Below are 22,248 nucleotides of genomic sequence, written 5' to 3'. Positions count from 1 at the left end.
AAATATCCTGGGTTCATTTGGAAAGGGTATTAAAACGAAGCCGTTACCGTTTTTTATGTAACCAATATACTCTCATTTTAAACAAATTAGATATAGAATGCCTTATTTGTATAAGAAGCCAACGACCAATATAATATAATCGGAACGAAAGCAAACTTCGAGAAGCCAAAGTTTAAACAATCTTGTAGCTTTAACAAAAATCCAATTCTATACAACGATTACATACCAATTTTTATAGCGACTAAATTGCACGAATATTTTATATTGCTGCTACAGAAAAATGTGTCTACACGCTGTGTTTTTAAAAAGTTCGGCTGTATTCTAGAGCAGCATCACTTAGAAAGTCTGTCCGTCCTTCTGCCCGTCCGTAAGTCCGTCTGTCGGCCCTTCAGTCCGTTCGTCCAATTCTACGCAAACTTAACTCTCAGTTTTAAAGCTATCTGCAGAAACTTTTCAAAAATTTGTCTTCCTTCGGTCCCATAGGAACAATCGAAGAAAAAAAACAACAGAGAACGCTATAGCCGACTATTAGCTACCCGTTACTCAGCCAACAAAATTCAATACCTTTTTAATGACATACAGCACTTGTCTGTAGCTTAACTAGTTTAGAAGTTAAATAGTGTAATATTTTACCAACCCAAGTTCAGGATCTCCACTTAAAAAAATGTTTCGTATGTAACTTTTACCGCCCTTTCTCCTCAACCAATCAATTTTCCCAAAGTATCGGTATTCTTATTACTTATTGATTTAGCGATACCTTTCGATTGGTGTATTGCTCGTTACGATCGGACCATCACAACAGATTTTCAATTCTGTGGCCATATAATAGTAGTCTCCTATGCACACGCTCTTGGTCCGCATCGACCAAAGTGATAATTTTCCTGAAAACGCTTTTTAGACGAATGCCGGCCCAAGCAAGAGCCCTTATATTTTTCTACAGGCTTCTAAAGAAGCAATGACAACCTACAAGGGGGGAAAGAAGCCCACCAATAGTAAGTTTCTTTTTGTTCTTTACAATTTTTGGAATTTTACACGCAATTAATTCAATTTGAAACTTTGTGTACATGTCATAAAAATAAAATAATAAAATTATTTTTTATTTATTTAATTTTTTTTGTTACGAGTATATTATAAAAACGAAAACAAATATTATTTTGTGAAATGAAAATATGAAAAAAATTTATAAACATATTTAAGATGTGTGTTTAAAGGTCTACTCAAACAGAAATATTTCTAATCAGTACTACTTTTTCTGAATTAAATAAGTTATAATCGTGATTAAGATTTAAAACCAGATTGAGGACGGTTCATCCCAAATTTTAACTCGTCTAAAATTGGGTGGAAAGAGATTCCTGTGGCAGACCCGGTAAATTGTTGAGTTTTGGCTCGAAACTTAGCTCATAGTGCTACCGTGTGAGTTCATAAAATTGTTCTGTTACTTCGCCTACTGTCTGAATTCCATGCTCTCCCTTTCCATATCCTTTCATCTTCGCACGCTCCCAGGAACTACAATGCATAACAATGCAGTTTATGTTTTTTGTTTATAATAAATGCTCTTAAATACTGCCAGTCATTTTGCCAGCTTCCATTTATGCAGGTGGTGTGGGCATACCATTTCCTGTATAAGCGGGTAGGACAATACATATTTTTGGCCATGCAATAAATCCATTTATACCACGGGATTTAATGCTCAAACTTGCCTGTCATAAAAGCAGCCACAGTGAAAGTCAGCGCCAAAAAAGAAAACATGCAGCAGGGTAAAGCTCCTCTATGCATATATTAAGTCGTTAGCAACGCCTATGCTGTTCTTTAAAGGACACCGCATTCAATTCCCGAGACATGCTGATCTTCAAATAACTGTTAGGAAATACCTAAATCATGTATACCTTTGTGCACTTCGTAGTAGGTAATAATTAGATCTCGGATATTTTTGTAAAATGTGTCAAAAACATCTAAAACTTAGAATTTGATATTTAACGGAAATTATCTAGCAGGACAGAAAACAAAATTTGCTTTTTTTATAATATCGATCATTACAACTTGGCTTCTCTAGTCAAACAATCAACCAAATATGTATTAAAATAGTTTGCTTTTTATGGAAGATGACAACCTTAAGGAGAAGTTTGAGGTAAGCGATATACACTAATAAATTGCAAATTTTGTAATAGTTTAAGTTACTATAGAATGCCAACGTAGATTATAACTCCGCCTTGTTGTCTTTTAAATTTTGCGGCTATGTAGCCCTACAGAGCTCGTATACTATACATCAAAGGAAAGGTCTTGACATAACCTACATATTGCGTTCTCTAACGTTAAAACTCGCGCTATTTTAAAGTTTTCCTTCGTGAAAGGCAAATCCGATAGAGAAACGTTCCATTAGATTAATGTTGTTTTGGGGGATGTTACTCTATCACTTCGAACCGCGAATGTTGAATGTTGAATGTTTTCGACGATTCAGAGCTCGGTTCTCAGTTTAAAAGCTTTCTAAACAAAACTTTACCAACTTTGTCCTTCTGTGGCAGGTAGTAGATATATAAAACAGAACGAGTCGAATCGGACTTAATCATATAGCTCCCATAGAACAATCGGAAAAAAAGAAAACAATTTATAACTTGTTGTTTATTTTTTTTTTAGTTCTTTGAGATAGTCATGGTTTATCATTTCAGAAAAAATTAAAAAAAATTAACTTCTCTTTTTTTATTGATTTGTTAATGGTTTGAAAATTCAGAATAACCCTTTTATTTTAAACTTTGGCTTGCCGAAGTAACTTCCCTTCTTCTTTAACCCTGAAAATGTAAAATTTTGTGCCAAAATGGCTTTTCTATCTTTTGCTGTTAAAATATATTTTCTTTGTCTAAAAATTTGTCAAATTTTAAAATTTGTAAAACTTGCCAGTTGTCATTTGGAAATTGGAAATTTCAAAACTTGATATTGAATGTAGCTCTGCGAGATGGTAATGCTCTTCCGGCAAAACACTATCCTATGCTCATTAGATAGGGCCGTGTTGATCGCTGGAGTTACTTAATTTTTATTGCTGACAAACACTATTCATACACCATTAAAGTACCCGGCTTGAACCACGATCCATGTCTTTAGAATATTACGTCACAGCTGAAAAATCTGATTTCACAAAAATTTAAAATTCAAGTGCCTCTAAAAATATTTATTCCGTTGAAGAATGGAACCAATTTTCATTTCTCTTGCAATCTTGTGGATTATTAAAAAAATGTAATATTTTTAAATTTGTAATCCAGGCAAATTTAGTCTTAAAATTTAAAAAATCTGTATGCCGAAATACACGTTTGTAATCAAACCATTAAAGTAGTACTCGCTTTTCTTTATTTTCCTAGGTTTCTCTCTGGGTTATCGGAATCCTAGCACAACTAAAAAGGAACAACAAGCATAGGACTTAAACTCAAAATGGGAACTTAGCGCAAACCACATGCCGTGTACGTGTTGTAAAAGAAGCAAACTGAAAGTGAATCTAGGTCAGATTGCAATGACCTGAGCGCCAACGAGCAACCCATAATGAGGAGCATGAAATGCCCAAGAAATGAGTCTCTCAAAAGTAACATGTAAGCTATGCCGTCAGTTGTAGCAGAAGTAGAAGGGTTGAAGGTTAACACTCTAGGGGAAATCGTTCCCCAAGTTAAAGCTGTCTTATTTGGCTAACCAACTTAAATAAATAATTCATTTATTTCACATTAAAAGTGTATACAATTTTATTAATACAATTTTGTTTAGTATATGTCAATACTTTTGCTCGCACAATCAAGTAAATTAAAGTCATTACTAAACGTTTTAACAATGTAAAGAAAACTAAAGAGCGAAAACATTATGACACAGCTTTATAATACAACGAAGTACAATATTATTTTAAAACGACTTGCTGACATGATATAGTTATCTGAAAACAAGAAGCAAACTTCAGCAGGCCGAAGTATATATACCCTTGCAGATATTGCAATATTCTTTAAAACATCTAAATTTTGAATTACATTCATATTGGTTTAAAAAAGAGATGTCTGCCCATATACAATAACTTGTTAACTTGCATTTGTGTGCGTAACAGAAATGCTATGCCAAAGCCAAACCTTTTACAGTGTCGTAGTCGCGTCAGAGAGCCGGCAGAGCAACTCGCTGAATCGCGAGTTGTCCGCGTGGACAACACTGGTTTAAAAACATTGAGGCTATGATGATTTTCCCCACAATTATTCGAGCGTCCGTAGGGCAGAGTTTTCCGATTTGAGTAAAATTAAATGCGTAAATCTGAACTATTAAACCATTATTACGCCCAGCAAAATTAAAAACAAGTAATGATACAATTTTTGCTCAATCTATATTTTATTTTAATATTCCGATTGTTTTCATAGGAGCTATATTATAAAGTCGTCCGATATTAATTAAACTTAAACTGTAATTCTGACATAATAAACCATTACTATATATCGAAGAACTAAAAAAAAATTAGGAAACAGCTAACTTCTAAATTTTTTCGTTTAAAACTGACAGGCGTGACTAGATCGACTGTCCTAGTGATGCTGATCAAGAATATATATACTTTATAGGGTCGGAAGTGTCTCTTTCACTGTGCTGCAAACTTCTGACTGAATTGTAATACACTCTGCAATGGTATAAAAAGTATGGTAAATATCTTAAATAAAATGTAGAGACAATTTTTATACCCTTGCAGACGGTATTATAATTTCAGTCAGTAGTTTGAAATGCAGTAATGTACTTATTACATTTGTGTATTTTCCACGTGAAAAGCCCAAACGAAACATTGCTGTGATTTTTAAAAGCAATCTCATATAATTTGTCTCTCGGCTGAAAAAATGCTATACAAATAAGCTTTATATTTTCTTGTTCACTATCGCTATTCACAGGAGGAGCCGCTATAAAAGTAATTTAATGTCGATAGTATGGTGTGATTTAATAGTGTGCAGGCTTTTAGGACCATATTTTAATACTTTGGAATACAGCTGTATTATACTGCTAACATGCAATATTAAAGAAGTATTTAGTTTCCATTTCCATAAAATATAGAATTTTCTTCATATTGTGCAGGTACGTATTCTAACTATTTTCTCTTGAAACGTGTTAAAAAATACAATACTGATTTCGGAGAGCACATGTTTATATACTCTCCATTTACCGTTAAATATTCGTTAGATAAACCCGTTACTCGTAGAAGGGTATATTGCAATCGAATGAAACAGATAAAGGGATTCGTTCCGGAAACTAAAAAAGCTAGAGATTTGGGAATTGAAATGCAGATTCTTTTAATTTTGCGAGTGCAAGTTTATTGCAAAACTATTCTATTGTTTTTTGGGGAAATATTTAGGTTATAGTTTGTTGGCTGAGTAACGGGTACCTAAAAGTCGGGAAACTAAACAATAGCGTTCATTTTGGTTTTTTTTGTAATTGTTCCCGTAATTCCTTTTGATTTTTTAAAATTCTCAGTATTATACTTTGTTAAAACAATAACTTTTCATCGGTGCATTCTATGGTACATCCTGAAACATTTTTTTTATATATATGTTTTTCCTTTCTCCTAACAAAAGACCCTTATGGTTAAGATGAAGTTAAAATTCAGTTCATTTTAAAAATAAAAGTTTGTTAACTTTTTTTACGACAGTTATATTTTTGGCAAAGGTGTATTATAATATTTGTATTGATTAAAAACGACACAGTAAATTAACAAGAGCATAAAATGTTTTGTATTTCAAGCCGACAATCAATATCACTCTGGCTAATGGTTCAAGCGTGTCGAAACAAAAAAATTCAATTTTAACGCCTCTTCAAGATGCACAACACACAGAATAAGCTCCAATGAGTTTGACAAGCTCGTCAAAGCTTTTCCACCCAGGCAGAAGTGTAACAACAATTCAATCGCGGACATCAAGCGGGGGTGCGGAACTTTTACCTGACGACCAAGTCGTAGTACATCGCGTCACAATTAACTATGTTATTTTGTGTGTTTGTTTTATTGTCGATAAGGGGTCAGGATTATGATCAGTGTAGGGAAAGGTACTAGTTTATTGGTAAGGTAAAGTAAAAAGTATTTGTGAAAATGTGTCTCTCTACTGCAGCGATTACGGAAAGCAGCGACCGAGCAGCGGCAGAGTCGCGGCAGGATCTAACAAATATCAGAGTAACAAGATAGACGTGTTTACTAATTCACGATTTGTGGGCGTGTCTCCGATTTGAAATAAACTTGCCCTGGGTAGGAAATACTAGAATTTGCATGCCAAATCCGAAATCTCTAGCTTTTGTATTTTCCGATATCTCGAAGTCCATACAGACGGACATGGCTAGATCGACCCGGCTAATGATCCTGATCAACGAATACAATATACCCTTTTACTCTACGAGAAACGGGTATAAATAGTTCAGTACCCAAACACCTAACACGGCATGTTCTTAAGATAAATACAAATCATTACCTAGTAAGGTAAAAGGTAGCCTTACATATTTTACCTAGGCTAGCTATAAGGTACCAAAAATTATTCCTAGGTACGTACCTAGGTACATCACAACACTGGTAGAGATTGACACGGGTCTGACGTGTTATTGATTGAAAAGAGCGTGGGTACTGCAGTAGCCCCTTGGAGCGCCACCTCACCTCCTCCAGTTAATGCCCAGTGGCCACATCAAGATGAATTATTAACAAGTTACGGAGGCGGAACTCAGGACATTTCGATTGATTTTCCAGGGTAGTTTCGGGCTTTCTAGGACACTGGCCTACTTGAAACGTAATCTAGCGAGAGAAAATTGATGCCATGGCCACATCAAGAACTTGGGCTTATGCTTATTCTCGTCATTTCCCTATCTCCCGAAAGCGTGAACGACTGTGTCAACACAAATTCCATTAATATGGGACCACATTACCATTAGAGAACACTTCCGCTGAACAAATCCGTCGTGTCTCTGCCCGCCCACCTGCGTGCCGTTCCCACTCGCCGATTAAAAGTCAACAGGGATTGTGTGGGGAAACCCCGCACAAGCGGCCACGGGGGTTGCCACAAATTGCAGAATACTTCTTTGTCGCTTATCGATTTTTTCGCTCCTTCGCCTGGTGCCCACCCGCCCCCTTGTTTGGCTTTGTTGTGCTTTGGACTTCGCAGAGTGTTTTTCGGCCCAGCACTCACCACCAGCCACAAGTTGCAGACGCCGAATGAGCCCAATTCCCGCAAAGGTATTCGAAGTATCTTCAAAGTCTTACCCCAGATCCGCCTTTTGGAAGTAACTCACCTCGATAACGCTGTCGCTGCCCAGGCCGCAGATCTTGCTGCTAACTAGTATCTGCTGCTGCTGTTGCTGCTGCTGCTGCTCCAGCTGATGCTTCCGCTGCCTGCGCTGCTGCCTACGGGCCGCCACTGCCTCCGATGCGGTGGGAGCTAGTCGAAGGCCTCCCCCGCCGGGGGCGATGATTACGTCGTCGTCGTCGTAGTCCTCGTCCAGGCCCAGAGCCGGGGGCACGTTCACACTGAGCGCGGCCACATCCGCGTCCGCAAGCGCGTCTAGTTCTGCGTCAATGTCAGCCGCCGTGTCCGGCAGCAAGTCCAAATCGCTGTGGAAACTCAAATCGAGGTCTTGGGGCAACTTGACGTACTTATTGTGGTTTTTCATTGTTGCTGCCTGGCATGAGTCATGAGGCCGAGACCGCGCGGTTATTACGGGGACGAGAGGCCGCAAACCAAAACAAAAATAATCACACGGGCACAATCGATTTTTCCGCGTCAACAACGGCCCGAACGGTAGCACATAGTTAAGCTTTCGAATCGGAGTGCGCGTTTGGTCGCGTCCAACACCTTCGCAGGCTGCCTTTAGTGTGGCCACGCTGGGACCGACGCAATTGGCCTTCACCGAAAATGTACTAAATTGGTATCCTTAAAAATAGCAGACGCTTCGGTGACTGCCTGTTAGGAATATTTTACTGTAAAAAGAGGATTTCACTGCAATGTATTTTTACATTATTCAGCATGTTTCCAACTAATACTGTCTGCAGACAACCGTTTAAGAGTTGTAGCTGCCCATTCACACAGGCACCCGCTGTTTCAAAAGCCTACGATAAGTAAACAAACCTAAAGCCTTGTACTTAGAACGACAAACAGTTACGACAGCGTAAAAAGTTTCAAGAGTGACCAAAGTTTTGTTCTTACGGTCTTACTATCAGTCAGCTGGGCTTGTTGACAAATGCAAAACAATTTAAATTTAACCCGCCGGCTTGCAGCTATATGTATATAATCAAAACAACAAAACTGGCATATAAATGGATCGGTAATATTTTGTAGTCAACATTGTGTTATTGTAGTACATTTTGCTGAGTTCTTGGGTTTTTCCGTCCATTTTTTCAGAGATTTAATTATTAATTCTTAACGCCGGGGCCGGGCGTTCGTTCATCTGGCAACGCTATGCAATTTGCTTGTATTTCATCTGCCACCATTCCAATACCAAATTTAACTCTAGTGTCGTTTATATTCAACATCTCCGATTTTGCTTTCTCAAATTAATTTGCTTGTCAACAAGCCCACCAGATTGACAGTGTGACCAAAGCACACGAACTCGGATGAACTCTTAAAACTTTTCGTCGATCTGAGTTCTAGGCTTAAAGTGAAAAGTTTTTCCTCATCAAATGGTTCATCCACTGTTGTTGGCCCATGATGGATTATATGGTGACCACCACACTAGATATGAGTATTTTTCCACAGGTCAAATGGAAGTCAATTAAGAAATTCACGAAAACCGATCGCCGCCTATGAAAGAGAGCGAGAGGCATATAACCGACGAACACTTTTCGACAGTACCTTTTTGCACGCCGGTACGCAGATGGACGGAAAAAATACTATTAATGTGCAGAGCTTTGGCAGTTGTTTGGGATGAACTCTCGATGAATGTGTGTCAGGCCCTGGCGAAAAGAATAAAAAATGTAATCTTTAATACATTTTTTTTACATATTTTTATTGTTTCCATGTGAGCTATATGATATAGTCGTCCGATTTTGATGAAATTTAAAATGTAATTCTGAAATATTTAACCATTACTAAAAAAATTTAAAAACAGCCAAGTTATAATTTTTTTAATTTATTTTTTCGATTGTTCCTTTGGGAGCTATATGCTATAGTCGTCCGATCCGGCTCGTTCCGACTTATATACTACCTGCAATAGTAAGACTACTTTTGGGAAAGTTTCATGCAGATAGCTTTAAAACTGAGAGACAAGTTTGCGGAGAAACGGACGGACAGACGGACATGGCTAGATCGACTCGCCTAGTGATGCTGAACAAGAATATATATACCTTCACTGCGTTCCAAACTTCTGACTGAAATTATAGTACCCTCTGCAAGGGTATAAAAATCACGTTGCCCAAAAACACAACAACTTTTTTAATGCACTCCTTTTTGACTAGAAAGGGTTTTTTATTTTATATATTTGATCTAGGTGTTGTTTATACGTTAACAGCAAAATATGCCCTGTAGTGATAAAAATTATGAGAAAATCAGTTAAAGCAAGAATGGAAGTAAACTTTGGTAAGCCAAAATTAATTATTATAAACAACAAAAAACGATTTATTCCGTAGAATTTTTCAATTTTATAGTATTTTGTTATTTTTATAAAATTAAAACAGTATTTTTAAAACAGTAAGCCATCATATCTAGGAGTAAATAAACTTTAAAGCAATGAAGTATTGGTTTCAAATTCCGATTTGGCCTGTTCCGACTATATACAATATGCAATAGAAATACGAATTTTTTTACTTTTTATTTAAATAGCTTTAAAACTGAGGTTCTAGTTTGCGTAGAAACCGGACAAGAGACAGACCGACATGGCTAAATCCACTCTGGTAGTGATACTGATCATAACTTTATAGTTGCAACGTTTTAATTGATTTACTTGCGTATATGTTTAAAAACATTGAAGCTATGATGATTTGCAGCTCATATATTAGATAGTTTATATATTTTTATTATTTCTATGGGAGCTATGTGATATAGTCGTCCGATTATGATGAAATTTAAACCGTAATTCTGAAATAATTACCCAATACTATATGTCGAAGAACTAATTAAAAAATTAAAAAACAGCTAAGTTATAATTTTTTTTTAAATTTATTTTTCCGATTGTTCTTATGGGAGCTATATGCTATAGTCGTCCGATCCAGCACGTTCCGATTTATATACAACCCGCATCAAGAAAACAACTTTTGGAAACGTTTTATGCAGATAGCTTTAATGTCATATAGCTGCCATACGTTGGATCGAATAATTGACTCTCAGGGCGGTTTGTCAAAACAGGTGTTTGCTGGACTTACACACAACTCAAATTGCTCGCTCATCTCAACAGCACATATTCTAATATAGGACATGAATGGCATCTTACACTCTGCTAGAGCTTACGGAAACTTCAGCAAAACAAATTTATGGAACCATTCAAGCGACAGAATTTTAAGGTATCAAGAATTGGAAACATTCGAGAGCAGTTGAAGTTTTCTTAATGTCAACTAATGAATGGACGTTGCAATTATGTGTTACACAATCTATATCAGCAGCTGGAAAATCTATATCTCACTATGGTCGATCCCTGAAGATATTGATTTGGACGACCCACAGTTCTTCATTTATATTTTTATCAGTAAGCTGGAGCTTTTTTTAGTTTCTCATTGCACACTGGGCCAGAAATCTAATTTGTTGGCATTTCTTTCTATGTACAGCTAGGAAGCTGAAATAAAGCCGATACTCTTTTAAAAATATCGATATTTTTAACAAACAAAAACTAACATTTTTAAGATTTTTAAAAGATAACTATATCTTATTATACTATAAACAATTTCGGAAAATATTTCAAATTTTTGCATATTTAATATAGAATAGCATAGAAAAAAATGTAGGGAACGGATTCAATATATTTTAAAACACATTTAAGTATCAGACATCCAAATCAAAAAAAAAATGTAAACCGCAAAAAAATATGAAATGGTGTTAAATTGATCAACTTTTAAAAATGCCATCTTTTGGTGCCCAAGTTGCCAATATTAGTAAAGTAATCAACCCAACAAAAATGCATATATTTTTTTGTTTTTTCTTTGCATCTGCACTATCAAAAGTTTAAAAAACAATTATTTATTTTTTAAACATTTAAAATTGAGTTTAGTTCTCGTATGAGAATATATAAGAGATGCAGCTTGCTTTTGGGCTGCATCGTGCTGCATTAGACTTCTATAACTGCCTCTCCTTTAAATTAGGTTCATACTTGAAACCGCGATTCTCTAAAATTAAAGCAATATGCGCGCAATTGGCGGTTAATTGACTAAAGAACTTATTTTTAAAGGAATCACTTCTTTTCCGGAAGGTACCCGAAAATAAGTTGAAAGCTAAGTGTCCCATTGATAAAAAATTAATAATTTTTTAATGATTTTGTCGATAATGTAGAAATAAGTAAGAAATACAGCTAAATAAGTAACATATTCATCACTTTTCACCAGATTTTTTAACTTTTTATTCAATATTGCGTGAACTTCTATCTATCCACAAAATATGCCAAAAAAAACCGCCCAAAATATTATATTTCAAAAATAAAATATATATAATTAATATAATATTTTATTGTAATGTACTCATATATTTTAATGAAAAGTAGTAAATTCTTTAATTCTTAAGACCTTTTAGTTTATGTTCTGCGGACGCCTCCCACGGCATTATTCCAACAGGAAGACTGTAAAAAAATGCAGCAAGTGCATTGCGTTCTTCAATGCTCCATCGATGGAGCAGTTCCAAGAACATGGTCGGATCCAGCATGATGAAGTCTATAAGGGCCACATAAGAAATCAATTCAATGATTTACCTTTACCTTTTGTTGCCTTTTTGTCTTTAATTACATTAGCTTACAAATTTAAAACGTTGAAATCCTGCAGAGATCAAACGACTAACATTACTAGGTAAAGAGGATATTGATGAATGGTCCACGTAAAGGTTCTGGACTCGTCTGAAAATAAACCGCAAAGTCCTAACAATTTGTCTCGATTGCGACCTTCGCAGCTTCGGGATACAACCGTCTGCTTCGTTCATTATTTTTATTGTGAAAAATAATTTATTTTTGAAATAAAAACCCTTTTACCAAGTAAAGAATTTTAACAAAATGTCTGATATCTAATTTTGTAACGTAAATTGATTTTATGTTCGACGCAACAAACGCTACATTTTCTATATTTTTTGTTCGGCACGCTGCAGAACAAGGCACTTTTTTATTTAGGAAACTAAATTATTTTGCTCCAGCGTATTGGTTACTACCACAATAAGTCCTTGAACTTTGAATCATCTTGATCTGATGATCACTTTACCTTTGAGTAAGACATGATTACCCATCTTTTGTTTTACAAGCTGGGCCTCATTTTTGACACCGCATGGCATGTGTCGCTCCTACCAGCTCCATAATAATCCAGTTTGGCAATTTCTTTAAGGTTCGTCAGCTGGTGTCCGGATGCAACTGGTACTAGTGATTCCAATAATGAGTATTAGGTGATAAGGTCATTTCTATGAGAGACTTACTCAGTTTGAATTCTTGACTTTTTTGGCATTTCACATCTTTCTACTCCAATAACGTTCTTATTGAAATGCGCCAAGCCAGTAAAATTAAACCATTAAACAAACAATCTCCATGTACAAAATTTAATATTTTGTTATAAGAACTGGTTTTGTTCATATCCTTTATTCGAAAGCAGTTTTAATCATTAATGTTGTGTTTAGTCCCTTTATAGCTAATATCATTTATGATTTAATCCACACTATTATTTAATCTTGCAACTGCATCGTAAAAAATCAAATTTTTTGGAAAAGTATCTTTTTACCACAAAGTGTCCGTTTCTACTTTGCTTTTCCTAATTGTTGTTCTGTTGGTTTTCTTAATTGTACAAAAATGTTTATGCTCAGGGACTGATAATTTGCGGATATAATGTTACTGATACAGAAAAGCCTCGAGAAAGAATCATCATGTAATCCGTCGGATTATATTCGGTTGTAATCGTAAAGAAATATCAAAAAGATTTCATTTAGCTATAAAATTGTATACATAAATATAAATACTGGTCACGTACGAACATCGCGTACTCAAGCAGATTTGTCAAATGGTTTTGGTCATAATTATGATATCATAAATTATACCAAAAATGCCACGTTAATAGCTAAATTAGTTGCATTAGCTGTTAGCCATATAAGGCTTTAAGTACATTGGTTCGTTGTTTCCACCCTTCTAGTCGTCTAGTTAAATAAATAAAGTTATTGCGCGCGTTTCGGAGCTTCTCTTCAAAAAACCCGCCGCGACCCATCAGAGGAAATACGGGACAGGAACAAAAAGAGAAAGCGAGTGAGTGAAAATAAAAATGATTGACAAAATTTAGCTTCAAAAGCTTTTCTTTCGCAGCAAGGGGCTAATCAGGGCTTGGGGCTTGTTGACCCTCTGTACTCATCTTTCTCATTAACTTAGACTAAAATATCCCCGGTCTTACGGCTCTAGTGAAAAAATAATCATGGCAAGCGCTTAAGCGTAGCTTAGTCTACCCTCTACATAGTGGTTACTGCGACTATTGTTGCTGCTCTTGCAGCTGCTGTAGCAGTTGTTGCTTTGTCTCCGCCTTTACGGTCTTGTAGCGGTCCTTCTCCTCCGTGTTCTCTGGCGGCTCACACTCGAAGGATGCCAACGAAAGAGTGTTCTCATTGAGCACTGCGCTGTGTTGAAGATAGGCTATGATGTTGGGCAGCTTCTCGAAGGGACAGTTCACTTTTTTCCACTCATTGAACTCCATCACTTGTTTGGCCAGTTGGGAGCACTTCTCGAAGTTGATATGATTGTTTGGCAGCCTGTTTAGGAAGTCGGCAATTAGTGGTCTTACGTGTGAGACTACCACAAAACACTTACCGATTTGAACAGCCCTCGTTCAGAAAGTACAAGTCCTTAACAAATAAACTAAAGAATGGAATGATTATGCGTTCTCGTTCCTCAGTAGCACCCTCCGAGCGCCACATCGCAGCTTTGAGCGTGGAGCGATAGCTGTTGAAGTTCGATGTTGGATCCATTTGATGTTCCAGCACGGAGAACTTGGCCGATTGCACTTTGGCCCACTGAATTCAAAATTAGTAGAGGCCAAAACATAATGAATACACCCCCCAAAACTTACCGTCTTCTTGAGTCTGCCTATGGGCGCCAGGTTTAGACCAGCTATAATGGCCATCAGACTATTAAAGTTGCCAATGTTGAAGCACTCGCGGGCTGTCTCAATCCAATACTCTATAATACGCACACGCTGCTTTTTCTTAGGGTACTGTGAGGGACAATAATAAAATGTATTTTAACATATTAAATGTTTGCATATCGTCTAAAGGATTGCTCACTGTTTACCCACCTTGACAATCTCGCTGGCCGTCAAATAACTGAGGCGATTGAACCATTGCACATAAGACTCCAAGTTCCGTGTCTTTTTCATGTCGTTCAACGAACCACCACCGCCTCCAATGCATTTGCCTTTGCCGCCCTCCTTGCTCCCATCCTTCGCCTTCTGCTGGTAATCCTTTGTGAAGGCTTGGACAAACTCCTCCGGCCCAATGTGCGACAAGCGCTCCAGCTCGATGGCAGTCAGCTGGTGTGCCAAGTCGGCACAGCTTGGACACATGTCCATAATGCCGAACACTTCGTCCGGCTGTGGAGTTGTGGAGATCGAGTTGGAGGTGGAGGCAGAGGAGGTGTGGCCACTTGAGGAGGAATTAGAGGTGCCGCTGGTTGATCCGCCGCCACTGGCACCGTTAGCATGGGAAGAGGTGCCCAAAAAGGTCTGAAAGGCATTGTGCAAGTGATGATGATGTCCGTGGTGGTGGTGTTGCTGCTGCTGCTGTTGACTCTGTGCCTCCTCCGTGGTGAGCGTCTGCAGAAACTCCTCGTACTGCTCTAGTGACGTTAGCCGGGACACTAGTAGCTGCAGTATGCGCGATACCTGCTTGCCCAGCGAATTGTCGATGTACACGCACTTCCTTGCCAAAATGCGAACCTGTTGCATTAGCCGCTCATCTCTGAAGTCGTACGGAAAGATCTCGATCCATTCCGACAGTAGCCTTATGCAGTACTGAGCAGAGCGCTGAGTGCTCGTCCGCTGCTGCGGTCGCGGCTCCAGCTCTGAACTGGAAGCGGCAACAGCCGCCGCGGATCCCTTCCGCTGCGTCAGCGGCGAAGCGGAGTTGATGCTAAGCAGCTGGGGTCGGCCTGGCACCTGTCCGGCATCGTCCACCACGTCTCCGCCGGCGCTCACGCCCTGCTGCTGCTGTTCCCAAGTCTGAGAGATCTGCGCTAAAAGTTCGTGGGGGCGCACAAAAAGCCTGGCGCTAAGGAGGAATGCGAAAACAAATCCGTCATCCGGGTAGTATTCGTGGGTAGGGACCATGTGGACAATGAGTGATTGCAGCGGACCCGAGTGTAGCCGCCCATCGCAGTATACCAGGTGGCCGTCCTTAGCCTCTTTGCTGAAGGCCCGGCTTTGGGGCGCAGCATAGCTTAGCGGCTTCTCGGCCGATTTTTCCGGCAGCGCGATGCGACGAAGGGCGGTAAGTGACTCGTGGGCGGTACATGCGCTATTGCTCCTCTGCGTCTTCAGGTCCGGCAGTGTTTTATGTGTAATTGACGTGGTCGTGCCACCTGATCCACCAGCCCCAGAGGCCGCTCCTACAACCCGCTCCTGGCCCTTGAGATTAAGGTTTATGTTTGCGCTGCCGGTGCTACCGCTGCGGCCGTTACTGGCACTGGTGAGTCCGCCGTTGCTCGACGACATCTTATCGCAGTCCAATCCTAGGCTAGCGCATCTAAGCCAACGATCTCGTTGTGCCCGAAATGCATCGGGGAGTCAAGCGGAGAGCTGCTGAAATGGGAGTGCAACCAAAGATTAAAGTCCTTCTGTTCTTAATATCAAGCCAACTGATAACTTTTAGTTTTTGGAGAAATTAAATATAGTTAGGTGTATAAAATTTTATTGAATGGGCAATAGTGTGCTCCAATGAAATCATTTTTTAAACTTTAAGCTTTAAAGGACTTTCGTTTTCACTTCCTGCTCATATTAGAAATTATAAACTGAAAGGGTCATCATAGTCTAACTAATATGTTTTTTGTTGACTTAACAAGGCCATTTGGTCTTACTGGTTTGCCTATTATAGTTATATTGTGATCAGTAGTGGTGGAGACGTAAAATGGAATTGAAAAGTTTGGTTTCTTGTTTCTCTTTAAAGGTGAAATCCATACGGTTTTGTGGTAAAGTAATAATTCTTGGCTTTATTTAGTAATCGCTTAAGATCATGCTTAGAACGAACTCGAGATCGAGTGAACCCGTGATCAACTACACCAAGTTTATGAACCCGGATTTTAAAAGGGCATGAAGTGAAGTGAATCGGTTGATTTGACTTTGCCGACAGGATAAGGACCCAGCAGGACTAATAGTTCGGGGCGACTCTGCATGAAACTTTTCCAAAAGTTGTCTTTCTATTGCAGCTAGTATATAGCGGATCGGACGACTATAGCATACAGCTCCCATAGAAACAATCGAAAAAATAAATTTAAAAAAATTATAAGTTTGCTGTTTTTTAATTCCTATATGCTATAGTCGTCCGATCCGGCTCTTTCCGACTTATATACTACCTGCAATAGAAAGACAACTTTTGGGAAAGTTTCATGCAGATAGCTTTAAAACTGAGAGACTAGTTTGCATATAAACGGACGGACAGACGGACGGACAGACGGACATGGCTAGATCGACTCGCCTAGTGATGCTGATCAAGAATATATATACTTTATAGGGTCGGAGATGTCTCCTTCACTGCGTTGCAAACTTCTGACTGAAATTATAATACCCTCTGGAAGGGTATAATAACTATCTAATTATTGAGCTGCAAATCATCATAGCTACAATGTTGTTTCACATATACGCAAGTAAATCATAATTTTAATGTTTTCAAAAATGTTTAATTATTGCAATACTTGTAGCTGCAAGGGTATATGAACTTCGGCTTGCTTGCTTTGTTTGCTTTCTTTCTTGTTTTTTTAAATAAACCCTCTGTTCAGCTTACTTGATATCAACTATTCTCTGTTCTGCGAACTTAATATCAAGTTAGCAGAATACCTCCACTAAACTTTAACTTTTCCATACAATTTTTCACTAGGAATTTGCCGTTAATTATCCGTAAATTATTCGTGAAAGAATCCAATTTTTATATTTATTTTCTAAACAGACAAGGGCGACAAAATGTATTTATTTATTATGGTTCATTCTATTCCTAACAATAATTAAAAAGATTCCGTTTCAAGCAGTCTCTATAAGAACTAAGATGAAGGGAATTATAATACATGATATGAACAAAGAACCAAGAACTATTCTCGATAAGCGTAATTAGTTATTAATATCAAGTTAGCAGAATACCTAAAAAATGTTTAAAAAATTAAGCGGCAAATTTTATTGTTTTTTACGATTTATGTGTCGATAATTAATGGGTAATTATGAATAAAAAAGTTTAAATTATAAAGTTTTACTGCTAACTTTATGCTCATTTGAATGCGTTTTATTAAAAGAACGGTTGCGGTATACAAGATAACTCAAAAAGATTTCATCCGATTTTCAAATATTACATAAGTTAATATTAACGCCTTTTGGGAGGATAACACATTAACAAAGCCAACAAGCTAATATATCTTAACATTCCGCCAGTATACTTTTTTTGTCGCAGTCAAAAAATGTTGTGTGAAGTCTTTCGAATGTTGACAGAGGGACAAAAGATTCAGTGTGGTTCTTTAAAAAGAGTTTTGGAGCAGGTCATTAAATTGACTATTCTTATTGAATTTGACTAGTGTACACTATGAAGGAAGGTAACCTCCTCCCACCAGATAACGAGCCTCCAAAAACTATCGAGCTCAAATGAAAATCAGCCCAATCGTGGCTTATCACAGACCAATGAACAGCACACAGCCTCGAAGGCAAACTGAAAGACGAGAATTACAAATAGTAATTAACAGCACAACAAAAATGTGGAATATGGGTCAACGAATTGCTAAGGTTGGGAGCGAAGCGAAAAGGGAGGAAAGTGGCAGAATGGGTGGTCTGAACACGTTAATTTAATTACCAAGACGCACAGCAAAGAAGAAGGAATCCAACCGCCTGCAGCCAAGAAGGGAAGGGCAACCTTTTCATTTTCCTGCCATATTGAACGCTTCATACTGCAGTGGGCAGAAACCGGGGGGACTTTAGGATAAATTATTAACTGCAGACCAAACAAAATCAATTTTCAAATAATCTCCAACAACAACTGAACTCAGCTAAAGGCAAATTAAAGTCTATATTTATAACATTTCACAGTATGTGTACATGGCCAGCAAAACAGCACCAGCAACAACAACATCAACAACAAACAAGTGGAATGCACTGCCCATATAAGCTTAAAGCAACAACTGCAAAAACAATTACAACAACAGCTCACCATAATTTGTATACAAAACGAAAGAAGAAGAAAAAGCAGAGGCAGCAATGACAGATGAAAAACACTAAGGCCAGCACAGTGGAGCAAATTCATTACTGGAAAATATTGTCGGCTTACGGAAAAAGTTATAAGGCCAAAATAATCTTCTTTAAATTTATTATCTTTATAAAATATATTGTCGTTGGTTTTATTAACCTTGTATTATTGTATACATAAATCGAAGTGAAAAACTCGATTTCATAGTTGGTTATTGGATCTTTACAACACAACTTTTTGATAACTTTCATCACACTAGCAGTCCCTAAGGAGTGATCCCCGGACTCAGATAGGACTAGCGCTAGTTTCATCTGTGCGTCGCCGCAGACCTTCAGCTATCTCTGGGTACAGTTGCTGAACGTCTTAAATATATATACAACTTTGGACGAATCGTTTTGATTAGAGCTAGTTTATCGACCTGGATAAAAACTGTATTCTATGAATTTGTACACCCCGAAAGCCAGAAGACTAAATGGAAATGGATTTGCCTAATGGATGGTTTACGAGGCGGAAAAAACAAATTCTTCCACTTTTTGTTTTCTCATTTCTGAGTGATTATGAATATTCAAGTTTTTTACACGTTAAATGCCTATATTTAAAGAGTATCTAGGATTTTTTTTATTATTTATTAATCACGTAACGGCAGTCGGTCGGAGTCTTCAAAAAAAAAGCTGCGTTAAGCCTGGACTCAAAGTGATATTTAAAAAAAAATTAAATTGAAAAATATTCGATTTTGAATTTTTGGCGCGGTTTCCAAAAGGCCTCGACCTCCGATTATTTTTAAATTTTTTAAGCTTGAAGCTGGCGACAAGAAATAGTTCTTGAAATAAGCAGAAAAATATCCTATAACAAGACCTTTATTTAAAAGTTGTATTCGAAATACACATTTTTTGTTACAAGGCTTTTTGATGTAAATTTGTCATTTTATGATAAAAATATCATAAATGTCATTTAAAAAGAGAGCTGCGTTGGCAATCGCATAATCGTTTTTTAAGGCTTTTCAAGATTTAACTGCTAAACCTCTTTCTGCTGAATTTTCAGCTATTAAGGAAACCACCCAAAATATTTTCTGCTGAAATAGTCAAAAAACAGTTTCATCAAACAGCAGTTACTGCTCCTGTTTTTAGATTGTCCGGTTTGTCTTTTTGTGCATACACATTGGTAACAATCACGAAAACGATAATAATATTAATAATTATTTTGAATTTGCTTTATAAATTTCTTGTTTTGGAAAAGAATTCCCCAAGAAAACCCTTTTTTAACGTGTTATTCCATAAAATGGATCATAACAAATTGAAACGGATCTTAGGTCCTTTCCTTCTTTTCATGACACCATTAGGACACGGTTGTACGATCAGTTAGATTTTTAAACTTTAAAGGCGTATTTATAGATATATATAGAAAAATTAGAAAAAATACCTTATTAGTGAATTCCATGGGATCAAAACAATGACGAAGAAAAATCATGAAACTTGCCCAAAAGTAAAAAGATCTCTTTTTTTATGTCATGCAAAAATATATATATTACATGAAAGAAAACTAGTTGAATGTTCTACTAAGCCTACAATTTTTTTCAGATATTCTGCCTATTATAAAAAATGTGGGTTCTAATCATTGAAAATACAATTTTAAAGACAGTTGATCTTAAAAAAATGAAGCAAATTATTTTCCTATTTAGGCAATGGAAACATTCGGCTAAGGCGTTCCTTCTTGTTTGTGGCTGGCAGCGTGCGATCGACTCCACCGTGCAAGGTGAACGAAAGGCAAATGCAGGGGAAAAGCCAAAGAGGCCAGTTAAGAAGTCAACCAACCGGGGGAAATACGGAGAGGGAGGACGAGAGAGTGACCCGAACCGAAAGGATTTTCTGGGCGGCAGGACGAATTTCCAATTGGAACTGGCTGCGAAAGGCTTACCTGCCGCAGCTCTCAAGCATGCTGCAAATGTCCTGGTTCGGGGTCCTTCGATCTCCTACGCTGCGTTCCCAGAAATTAGGACACCGCGAAGAACACGCCCGTGAGGAAGCTGACGTCTTGGCTGCACTGCAGGGAAATCAGGACAGCCAAAAGTGGAACACTCGCTGCTGTCGGAGCGGGAAGTCGTGGGGTGGGTCTGTATATGTTTGCACGGCAATTCACAATACGCGAGCTTTCGGCGCACCACCCTCGCAGGCTCACATGCACACACCTTCACCCCCGCGGCTGAGCAGGGGCATATGGACGCCAATAATTACGTCTGCGGCAGGCAAATGATGTTTTTCGAGACACTCGGCGCAATTAATTTGCCACACAAAATGCACTGCAACGCTTTTCTCGGCCATGTACGCGTCCGAACTAGTGTCTGTGTGTATATACTATGTATATATACAATGTATGTACAAGACCGACCGGTTTGTTTGCTACGCAGAATTTTCCTTCCACAGCAGTGGGACAACACCACACTCGAGGAAACACGGTTGCGGCTACGATCAAAAACGCTTAATCCCGGATTTATGGCCTCAGAAGGTAGGGCGACGGCCAATTGCGTGTTTGCGCCTTGCCTTTCGCTTTTATTTTTATTGCATTAAAAATGGGCAGCGAACCCCGAACGTCGCGTTTTGTTTACTATGGCTGGACTGTGCGCATTTACCAACACTGGGCGCGGGGCGGTTCACAGAACTGCGTTTACGAGTGAGAAATAACAGGGGTATTCTTTTAATAAAAATATCGTTCAGGTACTCTAATTGTTTTTGAATTACCAAAGTGTTCTTAAAAGAAACATAAATATTGATTAAACAGTATATCTAAAAATTACCTAATCATATGTTTCTTTCGTATGGACTTTGTATTTGACAGACGCAGAACTGCCGTTTACACTTGGCAAACGCAAGTATGTGCGTCTACCTGAACGAAAAAGGCGGCTGTTTGTTTTGATTGTAAATGAAAATTAACAAAATCTGGGATAGCAACAAAAATTATGATTTATAACAATTTATATTTTAAACTTTTGTTTAGACGTATGCAGTGCGCTATGTGTGCTTGCAAAGACTGCCTTGAAGAGTTTGAGCACTTTAAAGGGGTAATAAACCCTATAAGAAAATTAAAATTTTACTATTTTTTACTATTGTTTGTTGTTGCTAGAGGTTCTAAAAAATATCACGAGGTCTACTACTTTTGTCCAAGGGTCTAACGAAATATAAAAATGCAACAATAAAGCCCAGTTCTCAGATTGACGAAATCCGTTCGTCAGGTATGAGGGTGAGCGAGATGCAAACAACCGGCGTACACTTTTCGGTAGTGCCTTTTTTCACCCCGGTACTCAGATCGACAAAAAAAACTGCAAAGCGTTGTCAGATTTCTATGGCGAAAAAATATAATATTTAATCTCTTGAGTTGGCAGAACATGGTATCACTTTTTTGAATGCGTCCCAAAATATATCTGAAAATATTTACAAAGATTGCAATTCATAAATTTACATTGGTAAATATTACATATACATTTATAGTATTGATAATGATTAAATATAGTTTCAAGCTGGCGGGTTAAATTTAAATTGTTTTCCAAATGTTAACAAGCCCAGCTGACTGATAGTAAGACCGTTAGACCAAAACTCGGTCACACTAGAAATAATAAACTTTTTACGCTGACGAAACTGTTTGTCAATCTGAGTAATAGGCTTATAGCCTATTCAAACAGGCGTCTTTTCTGCTTCAGCGATCAAATTCCGCTTAAGCGGCA

At 37.8% G+C, this 22,248-nt stretch overlaps 2 protein-coding genes and 1 long non-coding RNA gene across 7 annotated transcripts in view; 1 reads left to right on the top strand and 2 right to left on the bottom strand.

Annotated features, from left to right (window-relative positions):
* LOC108138365 (calcium-transporting ATPase type 2C member 1) overlaps positions 1–7,852 on the bottom strand; it is a 48,376-nt gene extending 40,524 nt beyond the window's left edge. For all 3 annotated transcript variants that reach the window (XR_001774102.2, XR_001774103.2, XM_017260535.2), the window contains exon 1: positions 7,255–7,852. Coding sequence is in view for 1 of the 3 variants with exons in the window: in XM_017260535.2 (XP_017116024.1) it covers positions 7,255–7,632 (378 nt within the window). In the remaining 2 variants the exon portion in view is untranslated. The remainder of the gene's footprint in view (positions 1–7,254) is intronic.
* Positions 1,914–20,434, top strand: LOC108138368. 2 transcript variants are annotated; one of them, XR_001774105.2, is made up of 3 exons: positions 1,923–2,128; positions 3,351–3,575; positions 20,212–20,434. It is a non-coding gene; the product is annotated as an uncharacterized LOC108138368 (long non-coding RNA). The 2 variants fall into 2 exon arrangements; XR_001774104.2 differs by lacking the exon at positions 20,212–20,434 and having other exon boundaries at positions 1,914–2,128; positions 3,351–3,710.
* LOC108138367 (ras-GEF domain-containing family member 1B) lies at positions 12,675–21,150 on the bottom strand. Of its 2 annotated transcripts, none has more exons than XM_017260540.2 (5): positions 20,448–21,150; positions 14,399–15,898; positions 14,174–14,317; positions 13,915–14,117; positions 12,675–13,856 (listed from the first exon to the last, which is right to left on the bottom strand). In XM_017260540.2, the coding sequence occupies exons 2-5, from the start codon at positions 15,809–15,811 to the stop codon at positions 13,580–13,582; spliced, it is 2,037 nt and encodes a 678-aa protein (XP_017116029.1). In that variant the 5' UTR covers positions 15,812–15,898; positions 20,448–21,150; the 3' UTR covers positions 12,675–13,579. The 2 variants fall into 2 exon arrangements, with proteins under 2 accessions (XP_017116029.1, XP_017116031.1); XM_017260542.2 differs by having other exon boundaries at positions 14,399–15,895.
* Positions 21,151–22,248: the final 1,098 nt, after the last annotated feature.

The sequence above is a fragment of the Drosophila elegans genome, unplaced genomic scaffold (genome assembly GCF_018152505.1).
Source record: "Drosophila elegans isolate 14027-0461.03 unplaced genomic scaffold, ASM1815250v1 contig_208, whole genome shotgun sequence".
In the NCBI taxonomy this organism is placed as follows: domain Eukaryota; kingdom Metazoa; phylum Arthropoda; class Insecta; order Diptera; family Drosophilidae; genus Drosophila; species Drosophila elegans.
The sequence above is the reverse complement of the archived record's forward strand: the minus strand, read 5'-3'. Positions and strand labels throughout refer to the sequence as shown.

Excerpts from the sequence above, each read along its gene's own strand:
- LOC108138367 (XM_017260540.2), bottom strand. The coding sequence starts at position 15,811 with ATGTCGTCGAGCAACGGCGGACTCACCAGTGCCAGTAACGGCCGCAGC. Across the intron at positions 14,318-14,398 it reads CGGCCAGCGAGATTGTCAAG|TACCCTAAGAAAAAGCAGCG; the intron begins GTGGGTAAACAG and ends TGTCCCTCACAG. Across the intron at positions 14,118-14,173 it reads TAGGCAGACTCAAGAAGACG|TGGGCCAAAGTGCAATCGGC; the intron begins GTAAGTTTTGGG and ends TTTTGAATTCAG.